Source organism: Amphiura filiformis, chromosome 16 (assembly GCF_039555335.1).
Source record: "Amphiura filiformis chromosome 16, Afil_fr2py, whole genome shotgun sequence".
NCBI lineage: Eukaryota > Metazoa > Echinodermata > Ophiuroidea > Amphilepidida > Amphiuridae > Amphiura > Amphiura filiformis.
In genome coordinates, this window is record NC_092643.1 from 20837525 (window position 1) to 20853111 (window position 15587).

The 15587-nt window shown below is 34.5% G+C and overlaps 1 protein-coding gene across 1 annotated transcript in view; it reads left to right on the plus strand.

Annotated features, from left to right (window-relative positions):
- LOC140135714 (dysbindin-like) overlaps nt 1-15587 on the plus strand; it is a 222328-nt gene that overhangs the window by 193612 nt on the left and 13129 nt on the right. The window contains exon 7 of the mRNA XM_072157307.1: nt 9624-9756. Within this exon, the coding sequence (XP_072013408.1) occupies nt 9624-9756 (133 nt within the window). The remainder of the gene's footprint in view (nt 1-9623; nt 9757-15587) is intronic.

Sequence of the window (15587 nt, forward strand, 5' to 3'; positions counted from 1 at the left end):
AAAATGAAAGCAAGGACATTTGGTGAAGTATTGTTTTAGAATGCGAAGGACCCTACATGTTATCCTGCATGGCCCAGGACACTGATTAATGTAAATTCGACCCATAGTTATTTATCTACTTTTGCCAGCATTCAACCTGTTCAAGGTGATTTATGCCTATTTTAAATAAAATTCCGAAATCTGAAGTATCAACGTTGTATCGCGCACAAATTATGATCCGAGACTATTTCATTTGACACGGTTGTATGGATTTCAAAAGATCGGTCCTATAATAGATATCGATTAGAGAATTACAGCAAGAGGCTTTGAGGATGCCGTAATCCTCTTGACCATCAACCAATCAGATAGACATATTTCAGAAATATATTCATAGAGTTGAAACTCTTTCAACTCTGAAATATATATTTCAAGTAATCTCGCTTCACATTTAGCAGCACTTTCGCTTGCAATAAAGCCACGAAGAGGCGGTAATGCTAATATACGATTTCAGTCAAATATTGGTGCAAATATACGATATACTATTTGGCTATTCTTTACTTGAATTACAGGTTGTGAATCTGATGAGCACAAACCACTTAATAGGTGTCCTATTCTTTACTGTGTTAAATCAATGGGGAAAAACATAATGTTCACAAGTTTAAAACTGTCTGGTGCATTGAAGTCATGAATTTTTCTTAAATTATAATATTTTCAACCCAACAAACTGAAGTTTTGGTTAGGTATGTGGGTCCATTTTCCACAGTTAACCACTCTTTAAGCTGGTTTGATGATCCTCTGAACTTAGAGAAACAAATATGCTTGGAATTACTGTAGTCAGACATTGAGAAAGCCACCAACAGAGAACATTTACCACAAAAAGCAAGCATGTCAAGCTTATTTTCATATTATGATACATCAGGTGTGGTTTCTCATGTTAAGACAAGGTTTAATTTGTGGTGTGCACCTGTAAAGGTTTGATATTAAAAAGGGAAACAAAATCTGCAAATGCACATTTTGAACATATGTTTGGGGTATATTGAAAAACAGGCAAGTAAATAACTTTTTTGTTGATTGACAAACATATTATACTCTCAGGTTTCCAATAAAAGGTAAAATGTAATTAATTTTTTTAATCAAGTTTATCCTTGCAAAGTATTTGTTGTACCCTCTGTTGCAATGCTACATGAAGACAATCAGATAATTCAACAACTCCTCCTATACCTTTGTACAGGAGCCAACCGTTGTTACTCCGTGATGGATCCACACTTTTCCTGTAGCGTATACGCTGGCGAAAGCGAGACTACGCGTTCTGCGAGAGCCGCCAGAAAATTCGGCCATGCCTGGAACCTTTGTGCGTATGCAAGCTTACAAGTTGAATTCAGTATTTTCAGATAGCGCTAAATTTTGCCGCTTTTATTCTGTAGTTTTATTGATGATATTAACAGAGAAATCATCGAAGTTTTTGTAAGGCTTAGTGACAATGATTAACTGACATTTCCCGTGAAATAATCGTGAATTATACGATCTTTAGCTTCTTTTCTTTGTTGAAAGGGATTCAATCATGTTTCACCGTTGTTCATCACCGTTTAACAACTCGCGTCCGGCGCGTCTGCGTGGCAGCTAAAGCTGCCCTCGCTGAAGTAAACCATGCAGACGACGCGGCCGCATCGTTGTTAAACGGTGATGAACAACGGTGAAACATGATTGAATCCCTAAATCTTTCAATGGCTTTTGAGTTGTTTAATCAAAAGAGTTACTTTCTACTACAATCTACATTTCATATTAAAATTTGAATCAATCAAGTGTTGTGCTATCTACTGAAGATAGCAATATCAATGCATTGCTTTTTCTATATCAATTTTGATTGATGACCGCAGTTATTTACAAAACCACCCTGTCAGCATAGGGTTCTGCTATCTACTGAAGATAGCAAATGCAACATTTTTACATGAAACATTCCAACGAATATTACACCAACATTACATCAACCCAGACACTAAAGCTGTTGATTTAAAATGTTAGTACATGTAATACTAGGAAGACAGTTTGATAAGTCTTTCAATGCAAAAAGATTTTTTTGATTTGTTCAATTAAAAGAAAGTTCTACTCCTATTAAAATTTGAATCAAAATGTTGTGCTATCTACTGAAGATAGCAACCTTTTTACATGAAACATTCAACATCAAGCCAGTCGTCAAAGAATGGTGCTATCTGCAGTTGACCACAACTACATACAGTTGTTGATTCTAAATGTCAGTATTTGGATCTTCAGTACATGCAAAATATTGATGTTGCTATCTTCAGTAGATAGCAGTTGCATTTGTCTGAGTAATTTCATGCAACATGTTTTATGGCTATCTGCACCAAATAACCACCCTCTAATAAATGTTAAGGCATTTGTCCTGCAAACACATGGAGCGCCCCACCTGTTTCGTTTATTGGCATGGCAAGAAAAAATGTGCCAATACTGCAATATTTACCGTAGATAACAGCACCCTCAGAACATGATTTTTGTCTTCAACGGGTGTTGAAAGCATATTGACTAAGTAGTTTCATGCAAATATTGCCAAAATGAAACCTTTTAACTGAATAATGGCAATGTGTCTACTACGCATCTTTGTTATTAGATACATGTATCCCTTGTGAACAGTGGTGAAGTCAAATGTTTGATCATTTTCTTGTGCAAAACAAAATTACCCTCTTACTTGTATTGGTTATATGCTATGTATATTTATCTTAATCATCCAGGTGTAAGAATATCAATATTTTCATTTTCCATATAACTAGGCATGAATGAATTGGTTCCTCTTGAGCTAAAATGACATTTAATCTCACCCTCAATTTCATACATGGCACAGCTTTGCAATGTATACTACATGCATATTTAAGTGTAGTGTCTATGTTGGTGTGATATAGATCTGCGAGGAGTCTCAATGATTCCTAGACGCTACTGAATCCTTTTATATTCAGTTAAGCCTTCATCAATACACCAATATTTGATTTCCGTCGTCGCTGGGACCCCTAGATTTACTACATCGCAATTAACTTGGATATAGCGCTTCATATGATCAAATATAATCTGTGTAATTTAACAGAGTGTAATTTTCAAAGAATCAAAGGGCAAATAGAATAGAATAAAGTTGGTAATTATTTTGTTTGTATCCATCTTAAGCATGTCAAAGTAAACCTTCAGGGGGTTTAACTTGACACATTGGCTGGTTCCCAGTGGCATTTGTTTTTAACACAATATTGGTATCATCTCAGCTCTCATCATAGACTATGAGACAAGGGCATTTATCTTTCACTTCTGTAGTCCACTCTTGGGCAGAACATGAAAACATAACAAATCAAGAGTAAAGATATGTCTGAATTAACATCCAAAAAGTTCCCATGTTTTCCTTTACTCATTTAGGAGTTATTTGGGGTTAAAAATGGGTTTTTCGTGATTTTTTTCCATTTTTGCCCAAAAATGTCAAATATTAAAATAGTTGTAACTTTCAAAATAATTTGAGTAGAAATTTCATTTCTATTGTAGATGTTACATATGTCTAAAATTGAATAAAATGTCACAGCGCAACTCTAAAATATAAAAAAATGTCAAAACCATATTTTGTGATATTTGGCCATTTTTGAGCTTGTAATTTTGCAAAAAAAATAATTATCAACCTAGTTATTCTGAACAAAAAAGTAAATGATGGTGAATGTCTGTGACCTATAGTTTTATCTATGGCCCTTTCAAATTCACATATGGACTAAAATAGCATGTTTTTTTTCAATTTTTCCAATATTAGGCTTAAAATGGTACTTTTTGTAATTTTAACAAAATTTTCAGTGTTTGGAAAGTGGGAACTTCACATATATTATGGATATATTATAGTACTTTCATTTTAAGCTAGTTGTAGATCCACTGGTAGCTCGGTTTCCATGGCAGCAGCAATTATATCGGTCAATTTTACTAATTTCAATGCAGCAAAATCACTTTAGTCATCATTTTACTGCATTGAAAGTAGATAAAATTGCTGCTACCGTGGTAGTGGGCATACTAGTGGATCTTGAAATAGCTTAACATTAAAGTACAATTACATGTTCATATTATTAAGTGAAGTTCACACTTTCCAAAAACTAACAAGTTGGTTAAAATGGCCAAAAAGGACCAATTTTGGCGTAATATTGGAAATATTGAACAAAAACATGCTATTTTAGTCCATATGTGAATTTGAAAGGGCCATAGATCAAAAACTATAGGTCACAGATATTCACCATCATTAACTTTTTTGTTCAGAATAATACGGTTGACATAATGACATATTTTTTAAATCAATAAATTATATATTTATTTTTTTCCCCATGCAAAAATTACATTTTTAGCTCAAAAATGGTAAAAATAGCACAAAAATATGTTTTTGCCATTTTTTATATTTTAGAGTTGTGCTGTGACATTTTTATTCACCAGTGTTAGACATCCATGTGATATGTAACATCTACAATAGAAATGAAATTTCTACACAATATATTTTGAAAGTTACAGCTATTTTAATATTTGACATTTTTGGGCAAAAATGGGAAAAAATCACGAAAACCCCATTTTTAACCCCAAATAACTCCTAAATGAGTAAAGTAAAACGTGGGAACTTTTTGGATATCAATTCAGACATATCTTTACTGTTGATTTGTTGTGTTTTCATGTTCTGCCCAAGAGTGGACAACGAAAGTGGAAAACCAAGGGCCGTAGAGTCGCATGGCTTATAGTCTATCATCAGTGCTAAACAAAACTAGTTTGCCCGCAGGGAATAATTTAATTTGGATGGTTCCTATTTCTTGGGGCTCTACAGCAAGGGAAATCCAATATGTTGTTTTTAAGCCGGAGCCAGTCAAGTTGTGGGCACCTCTTTGCCGTTGGGTTTATGACATCATACAGTGGGCTGACCTGTACCGTGCTGCAAATTTCCTTTGACCTGCATTCTATGCTGTGTTAATTTAGAGCACACCATTCAGTACATATAACGTTTGACCTGCTTTAACAGTACCCACTTGGCCTGCTATGTGCTTGATAGGTGACATCAATCTGCACTATAGCGCATTGCATGCAATATAAGATTATTTCGGTGCATCCCATATTTTGATCTATTTTTATTTCTGCTTTTGCAATTAATTACTAGATTAATTTTCATATTGTGTGTCAATTTAGCACCAGGATTCTTCCTAATTAATTGTATTGATGTGTTGGTTTGTAAACAAAACTTGTAAAACAAAATTTGAAATTGTGATACAGTGAAAATAACCACTTTATTTTAAGATTAAAAAAGAGCAGTAAGGTGTACTGTTATCACTTATTTAATCATCATCCTGGTTATGGATAGGTTTGCATGATTGACATCTGAACAGTGCAAGTTCTAGGTCAGTCAAGGGCACACAACACCAAATCTCCTATTAAAGATAGGTTTACATGTGGCATCCTCAACATATGGACAAGACAAGGGCACACAACACCAAATCTCCTTACTGGTTATTAAAGATAGGTTTACATCTGGCATCCTTAACATATGGACATGGCAAGGGCACACAACACTAAATTCCTGCGTGGATCTTTCACTATAGCGTTTCTCATCTCATGTTAAGAGTAACACCATGTTGGATTTCACAGTGGCAGATTCTAATCAGTGCGCTTATGTGGTTGTGTTGCCAGCGCACAGACAGATTACCCTTCTATGTGTGTGTGTGTGCCCTGCGGGATTAGGTTATCGCAATTAATTTGAATCTGTCACTAAGAAATCCAACATGGCATTACTCTCAACTTGAGATGAGACAGACTATAGTAGCATGGTACACACTGGTAGTAGTGAGGTACACCTTATGATGAGACAACTATAGCAGCATTATGGTACACACTGGTACGAGTAGTGAGGTACACCTTATGATAATCAATCTGATCGTTGATCAGCTGGCATCCTTAACATTTGCACTAAACAAGGGCTAGGTCAGTGCCAGTAACAACAGAAAGGGTCTGATTTTAAGCATACAAGTTTGTCAATGTTTAGAGGTCCATATTTGGCTGGTTGATGTTTACTTTAAGGGTCCATTGTTTGCCATTTAGACACTTAGATACAGCAAATTCTACCATCAGTTACACTATTATGTTTTGAGGGTTGAATAATGAGCATCATAGCTGTTTTATAGCTGAGTGACTATTCAATGCTTGTTTTAACCAGGGCTTTCCACTGTGAACTAAATGAGATTGTTTGATGTTGTAAGTGAAATATTAATTGCAGGTTTAATTGAAGTAAATTGTATATCTAATGTGAAGTACTACTTATCCCCGGGGGGGGGGGTTCTCAGTACAAATGACCATACGGGGACGTGCCGCAAATATGGGTAGCATTTTCAGCCTCTTGGTATATCAATGACCCCTTTTTCAAAGCCTATTTTGGTATATGAATGGGTCCTTTTTCAAAATTTTCTCAATTTTTTCGAAATTAGCCCAATTTTTTCGTTAATTTAGCCAAAATTTTCAAAATTTTCCCAAAATTTTGGGGAAATTTGTAAAAACTAGGACAATTTGGGTTAAATTCGCCGAAAATTTTGACTTTTGGTATATCAATGGGTCCAAATTTCTTGAAAAATTGGTATATTTATGGGTCCACTTTCAAATTCTCAGCGACACGTCCCTACCAAAACCAAACTTGAGTACCCCGGTACTTATCATAATGCTTTATCAAAAGTTCATGAACCTTTATAAAAACATGTATCATGTCAAATTGTATAATTTAAACTATGAAGAAATCCAACCTTCAAAATATTGTCACTTGGGTAGGAAAACATTGTGTACCTTAAATGTATGTGTTTTTAAAGGAGGTTTATTTGCGCACTCAATAAATGAGGTATGCACCCAGGGGATGGTTCTTAGTGGAAAAAAAGGTCCAAAAATTTATATAATTTCGCGTATATGTTTTCGTCAAATTTGGTTTTAAGTCGGGTAGTTTTTTGGAATCTCGGCCACACATCCCCACCCAGAGTTGAGACCCCCTGGTATGCATTGCATACAGGCTAAAAATATGGATCTGATGGGTTGTTGATCTTTCAAACCTGCCTGTTCTTGCCCAAAAAACTTGACAAAATGATACAAAAGAGGCTGTGCTTTTCATTTCCTAGAATGAGCCTAGATACCCTGGAAAATTGAAATTATTGTGTTGATTAGAGTTACTGTATAGCCTACATATGTGACCATCCACTAGTAAAGTCGGCTCTAGATCATTTTCTGTTTATTGCAGATTTTGAAAGAATTCACTTTCAGCTTTAAAATGACACCTCAACCAGCTTCATCTGACATCTGGAAGTGAAGTTATACATACATATACATACAAAAGTTTCTTAGGACGCAATTTGCCAAAGCAACATTGCGTTTACAAAAATAACATGAGCAAAATACATAAGCAATAACAACCAGAAAGTCAGAACAAGTGTGTTTTTAAGAGTTTCTTGAAAGTGTTTGTAGATGAGGCTCCCCTAATGTGTTGTGGTAGACCATTCCATGCTTTGGCGGCAACAATAGGAAACCTGTGTTCTCCAGCAACAGAGTTGAATCTGTCAATTGCAAGACGTGAAGGATCATTTGAAGATCTGAGTGGGCGAGCAGTAACATAATAAGAGAACATTTGAGCAATATAAGTAGGTGATTGATCATGAAGTGCCTTGTACACAAGAAGCAAGATCTTAAAAGTTACTCTGTGTGCCACAGGAAGTTATGGTTCATCAAAGGTCAAATTCCTACTATATTTTACATAGAAATCCATATACTGTTTTTGATTGTATCTCAAAATGGAAAATGCCGACTTTACACCCAGTTTGTGGTGGATGGGCACATATGTACTATGCATGAGTGTTCACCCATGTTAACATTATTGAAATTGAATGTCATCAATAATGAGACAAGCTCATTTGTGTGGATGCTCACAATATGGTATGTGATATGAGCAGCATAATTTCTTTATGGTGGATTGATTTAATATTATGCTTCAATTACTTAAACTAGATTCTGTCATCATTGATAGTATAGGTCATTTTGTGTGTGTTTTTACCTGATGTCCCCTGCAACATTATGAACGTAAGAGCACAAATAGGTTCAATGCTAATGCGTTTAGACGAAAGCTGTTAAAGCCATATTGTAACATTTGCAGAGGAGAATGCCATCAATGTTTTTCAAAATTCAGATTTTTACAACGATCATGATATACTTCTAACATGCTGTGCAAAAATCAAGGTTTTGGGAGCTGTATTGTGACATAATCTGAGTGATTACATGATAAACCAGGAGCATGTATCATGCCTTGCAATCGATCGTTTGTTTCATTGCCACACATAAGCCCGGTTAAATCAAGATCAATCGTAAGTCCATGTGAAATGGGTTGTAGGTCAATCAAAAGTTAAAAGCCAACCAGCAGTATTTTGTATACAAAACATGAACAAGAGAGAATTAAGGAACAAAGGGAAAACACTAATTTGCATTCCACATGACTACTAAGAAAAGCCAACAGAACAACACGAGCAGACAAAAGTAACGCATCATTTCAAAGTAGGGAGCCATTTAGAAGCACTTCACTTGACCATAGCTTTTTACAGTCTATGACTTGACAAAGGTGGAAAAGATGCGAGAAGTCAAGATGGACATTAAAGCACTGCCAACTGACTTCCAATACTGTAAAAGTGGTCATTTTTGTGTGTGTAATTTTTCGCACTTTACCAATTTTGAACTACATTGCTAGTTTTTAATTTTGCAATTTTGAGTTTTCTTACCTATACATTAAAAGAACATATTCGTGTGTTTTTATTATCGCAGTAGCTGTGTTGCGCGCAAAAAGCGTGAAAATTAATGTACCGCGAAAATTTCCACTTTTACAGTACAACATATAGATGAGTTGACTTCTGACGTCAATGCCTGACAGTATGCGCACACATGAAAATTTCCATTATTTTTTGCCTGGCAGTATGCGCGCGCATCATATTTTGTTCAGGGCTTGTGTTTTTAAAACTCCTGCCACATCACAATAACTTATAAGGCTATTGAACAGTGTAGTGGTTGTATGGGGTTCACTCAAGCATAAAGATATATGGGTCCCTTACCTTTGTTGATAAACATTGAGGTATACATTAATTCAAAAGTGACACAAAGTGACACAAACACACACAAAAATACAAAAGACAAACAAGAAAAACAACTTCTTCAACTCACCTCACTCACACACTCAAACAAACAAGCTAGCCATGTTATAAACATAATAAAAAAGTTACCTGAAAGAAAAAGCAGCAATCAAATTTTACCAATAATAATAAAATAATAATAATAATAATAAGGACATTTATAAAGCGCACAAAACAAAGGGTCTCAAGGCGCTGCACAAAAGGTCGAAATGTCGAAAGATTTTTAAAAAAGTGCTTGCCAAGTTGTGGGATAGGCTTTTACGATGAAAGTTCATAACAATTAGTAAGTTTTTAGCGGGCTTTCCGTTGGACAAGTTTAGAACTGTTAAGCTTTCGTCAGGAGCAGCTGTGACATCTTGATTGCCATTTTTTTAGCAATTTTGTACTCAATGTTGAATTTAAGCTTAACTGAAGTTTTTTGTTTATTTATCATGTTCTTTCTGTGTGCAGGTTATTGATAACAAAGTACAAGATGTCTTCCTTAACTATGAGAGACGGGCGGAACCACTTCTTCAGTTTCAACGCCAAGTCCAAGATCTTCCCAAGATGGTGGAACAAATACAAAACATTACAGTTGCCATAAGTAAGTAGTGTTTATTGAAACTTTGTCAGGCCATCTTAATTTAAATAGCTTGTCTCAAAACCCTCGCTTATATGGCTTGCTTTTCAAGTTTGCGCGCTATTCCCGCTGGATTGAGTCATTTTTTTCTTGCTTTATTTTTTTCCCAATCTAACTAACAAAAAGCTCACGTCTGACATCGCCATCATCAGACGTGAAAATAGCCTAAATTGTAAATCTCAATAAAAGTCTTCATCTTGACTACATCACAGTGAAAGAGATAAAAGGTGATCTATTCTTGTCAAAAGCTCGCCTGACAGATAAAAACATTAAAGTAAAAAGAAAATCCTCAAAAAAAATACACATTCTGCATTAGGTTTTCACCTTGGAACGGCTTTGAGACAGACTATTAAATAAAGAAGTTCTTACCATGTTGATATTCAGGAAAAGCTTATTTTTCAAATGATATCAATAGTTGTGGTATAACCTTCCTGTAAATAACTCAGAGGTAGCCTAGTATCAAAGCAGGGATTATACAGGCAGGGATTATACAGACAGGGATTATACAGACAGGGATTATACAGGTTATGGAATAAAGCTGTCTAATCCCCCAATGAAGTGTTGACATTTACAGCCTATGTATCGCCCCATGGAATAAGAATTTCTTATTTCTTATTTTACAACCAGAAGGCTTAAGGGGTGGGGTATGAACGTTTGGACAGTATTTATTTTGGGACATTAGAGCACATCAGACATATCGAATTGCATTCTGAATACGAAGAATGTCATTCTGATATCAAATAATTTTGATTTTTGAAATTCGCAATTTAATACACATTTTATGGCAAATCATTAAAATTGATATTTTTGATATTTAATAGTACTTGAAGTAAACTTTATAAATCTAATAATTTATACTTAAAGTGTATGTAGGTGGGATGAAAAGCCGACGATCAATTGAAAATTTTGACCTTTCGTATTGAAGATATGGATTTTTTTTTCCCAAAACACCAAAAAAAAAAATTAGGTCTTTTTGGGAAAAAATCCATATCTTCAATATGAAAGGTCAAAATTTTCAATTGACCGTCGGCTTTTCCTCCTGCTACATACACTTTAAGAATATATCATTAGATTTATATAATTTACTTCGAGGACTGTTATATATCAAAAATTTGAAAAATATCAAATTTTTATAATTTGTCATAAAATTTGTATTATATTGTGATTTTCAAAAATGAAAATTATTTGATATCAGAAAGACATGCTTCAGATTCAGAATGCAATTCGATAGGTCTGAGGTGCTGTCATGTCCCACAAAAAATACTGTCGAAACGCAATAAACGCTCATTTTAGATCCCTTAAGTTAAAGCAAAATTGTTTACTTGGTTGGTTAGGAGTATATGTGATGCGATCAAGCAAAATGAGTCTGATATCAATCAAAATCAAAATTAAGTTTTAAATTTCATTATATGAGCCATTCTTGGAGCTTTGTTTTGCTGAAAACTCCATTATAATTAGACTTATGGTTCCAGAGATATGGCCATTTTAGTGTTGCTCAGAACAATAAAATACAAAGGAAGTTGAATACTATTATTGGTTATATCTCAAAATCAATATTCCCGACATCCAATTCATTTTGCTTGATCACATCACATATGGCCTTTCTTTTCCCTGCTCTTTTTGTTCAATTCTGTTTCTTTCTAATGTCACTCTCCCAGGGAGGTACTCAAATTTGGTTTGGGTAGGGGTGTACTACTGACAATAAGGGACCCATCAATATACCAATTTTTCAATACTAAAATTAAAAATTTGGGGCAAATTTAACACAAATTGTCTTAATTTTTACAAATTTTCCTTCAAATTTTTGGTTTGGGTACATTTCAAAAATGTCAGCTACAGTGAGGCAAAATTGGTCTATTTTCCGAAAATTTGGCCTAGAAAAAGAGGTCATTGATATACCAAACTGCTGAAAAGGTTTATGACACATCCTCATATAGCCATTTGTACTGAATACCTCCCTGGTAATCGCTCTAAACAGGCCAGCATGCTTAAATAGGATTTTCATCATGGCTTGAGCAATTGTTATGGGCCTGGTCCCATCAGGACCCAAGTATGTGTCCATAAGGACTGGTTAAACAAACAACAAAAGACTATTTGTATAATTATGTTTACAAGAAGGAAGAACAGTATTTCTTGTTTCTAGTCAATTCTGTTTTCTACTGGACTGTACAATGTGAAATGAAGTATGCATGTACCTGCATTTTACATGCACCTGTGCTGTGGCAGCACACAAATGGCAAACTATATTCCTGGCCCTAATTTTCATATAAATAAAAAAAAATGAGTAAATGAGTGAATTTTGACAGAAGCATAGCATCAACAGCAACTGGTCTAGATGTGGGCAGAAAAACCCATTATCTTTAATGGTGCTGCCTTTTGATGGCCGATATTTGTGCTAACAAATGGGATGCCATTAGGCGACAGAAAAAAGCCTGTACAAGTCCGACCGACCCAGAATTTGAGTTTTAGAGAATTTTTTTGGTTGTAATTTTGCTAACTTCATGTAAAATCAGACGTTTTTAGCCTAAATTTATTAATTTTGGCTGAACATTTTTAGAAAATATGTTTGAAAAATATGATTGAAAGAAATGCTGACCGATCAACGGACCCTACTTGAACAGGGTTTGTTTTTTCCATGAGAGTTTTTTTTTGTCACCTTATAGCAAAAATGAATCACTTCCATTATATTCTGTTTTTACTGTTCCCTTTTTTGTTAAATTCCACTTGTGAATACTTACGGTCAAGGTTACACTACCTATCACTAATATATTTACTTAAACAATTCTTTTAAAATACAAGTAACTCTGTATAGGCCTACTTGTTTGGGATGTTTCTGGAAATAATGTACGTTTAGCAGTGTGCATGTGTCTTGGAGAAATTAGACAATTGTTTTTAAATTACAAAAATATCAGTAAAAATAAGTTTAAAGTATTCTGTTGGAAGAATTGTGTCATTAACACTTTCAATTAGTGGAAATATTTAATTATGTGTATAGGATGTAAGTTTTGCAAGTTTTGAGCATCTTAAACTTACTGTTGACTGAGTTTTGAGTCTGGAAAAAAGGGAGAAAAGGGCATTTTGCATTCAGTAATTTCCAAATCTTCACAAACTACTTTTATGTCTAATGGGCTATTTGAATTGAAATACATACACCCCTTATGGTAGACATGAGTCATGACCTTAGTAATCTTCCACACAGGGAGTGTGAATTTCAAATGGGGTTACCTGAATGGGTGACTCTATTTGAAATCTAAACCCCCTCTGTGTGAGATTAAAGTCATGTCTTCCATAGGGGGTGTATGGATATCTACTGGAACAGCCTAATGGATCACCTTACTTTGACTTTAACTATAATGGATTTAATGCAGAAATACAGGCAAGTAAACAACCATTAGACATCACAAGACAAGTGGTTATTACGTTTATATCCCCTGTGACAAGAAGGAGCTGAAAGGAATCATGTCAGTAAAGTTTTCTGTTTGAGATTGTTGACATCACGATACTACAGGTGTTTAAAGATAATGGGACTTTGATTTTGAATAGATAGAGGCCCGGGGATAGAGGATTTCTTTTCAAGAGGTGATAAGATCATCTTAATATAATAGTTTGCCTCAAAGCCCCTGTGCGCATTTAGTAAACTCACCCGTTTTTTGAACATTATTCCTGCTGGATTGAAAAAATTTCTGGGATTTCTTCCAAATCCACCACACAAAAATCTTGACGATGTCAGATGTGAAAATAGCCTAAATCGTAAATATCAATAAAATGACCATCTTGACCATGGTGAAACCTCCTTAAAAGGGATGGGGTATGAACGTTTGGACAGTATTTATTGTGGGACATTAGAGCACATCAGACATATCGAATTGCATTCTGAATACTGAAGAATGTCCTTCTGATATCAAATAATTTTGATTTTTGAAATTCGCAATGTAATACATAGATTATGCCATAGTCGAATTTTATTAAAAATATGTTATTATTAGTCATGATGAACCCATTTCGTTGAACTCAAAATTATACTGATGTTTATTAAAATTAAAGTATTCAATAGTAAAATGGTCATAAAGAGTTAAAAATATCAGATAATTAGTGACAATAAAAGTAATTGAATGCAACATTATCTTGCATAATTATAATGGCTCACTTTAATACTGAACAATTCTGATTTTGGAATCTACCAGTTTATTGATAGCGAACCCGAAAATCCAACTATGGACTTTGAATTTTAAGCAGAACTTTACCCAAACACACTGTCAAGCATACTTGTTTATCAGTCCATTAACCACAAGTACTAAGCATGGTATAGTACAAGACGCGCTAGATGTTTGATGAGAGATTAACTTTCGCGTCAACACAAAAACGCCGCAAATACCACAGACAGTTGTGTACGGTGTAGTCAATGGTAATGGCGCGGGCCCAGCAGATTTAAACCATAGCGAGATATGGGCGACCAATCACAAAGGCAGATCCATTTAAAGATGCATTACATCATGGCCAATTTTAGTTAGGCCAGAAATTGGCCTAACTCTCCATAGAGTCCCGTGTTAAAAATCTTAACCGCAAGGCAAAGTCAGTAGTCCACTTGGGAAGCTAACAAACAGAGGGAGTGCGGTGACTGAAAAGATCAGATACAGATGTGAAAATCTATCAGTTGCACACAAACCAATATAAATCAAGAGTTTTATGCTTAAATGTAATAGCCAGAGTATGCAAAATGGGCAAGTGGACTACGGAGAAGTCTATGTAATACACATTTTATGGCAAATGATTAAAAATTGATATTTTTGATATTTAACAGGACTCGAAGTAAACTTTATAAATCTGATAATATGTTCTTAAAGTGTATGTAGGTGGGATGAAAAGCCGGCGATCAATTGACAATTTTGACGTTACAGATTGAAGATATGGATTTTTCCCCAAAACACCCACAAAAAATTAGGTCTTTTGGGGAAAAAAAATCCATATCTTCAATATGACAGGTCAAAATTTTCAATTGATCGTCGGCTTTTCCTCCCAGCTACATACACTTTAAGAACATATCATTAGATTTATAAAATTTACTTCGAGGACTGTTATATATCAAAAATGTGAAAAATATCAAATTTTAATAATTTGTCATAAAATTAGTATTATATCGTGAATTTCAAAAAATTTGTTGATATCAGAAAGACATTTTTCGTATTCAGAATGCAATTCGATATGTCTGGTGTGCTCTCATGTCCCACAAAAGATACTGTCGAAACGCTCAAAACACTCATTCCAGATCCTTAAGGGAAGAAAATGTGGTCTACTTGTGTCAAAAATCTCGACACAGAGACTAAAACAAATGAAAGTAAATAAAAAAAACCTAAGAAAAGAACCACATTCCGCATTAGGTTTTCAACATGGGAACGGCTTTGAGACAAATTATTAAATTAAGATGGCCTTATCTCATAACTTCTTAATCTCTATATTTACAGTCTGCTAGTGTCAGTAAAGTTTGCTGTTTGAGATTGTTGACATCACATTACTTCAAGTGTTTAAAGAAAATGGGATTTTGATTTTATAACAAATAGAGCATTTCTTATAAAAAGGTGGTAATAATATTACGGTAAATGAAATGGGTTTTCCCATAACTTATAATTTCTGAATTTCTATGTCTTATCATCTTCTAATGTAAGTAAAGTTTTCTGTTTGAGATTGTTGACATCGTGTTACTTCAAGTGTTTAAAGAAAATTGGATTTTGATTTTACAATAAATATTAGATAATTTCTTATATAGAGGTGGAAATGCTATTAATTATCAAAGGTAA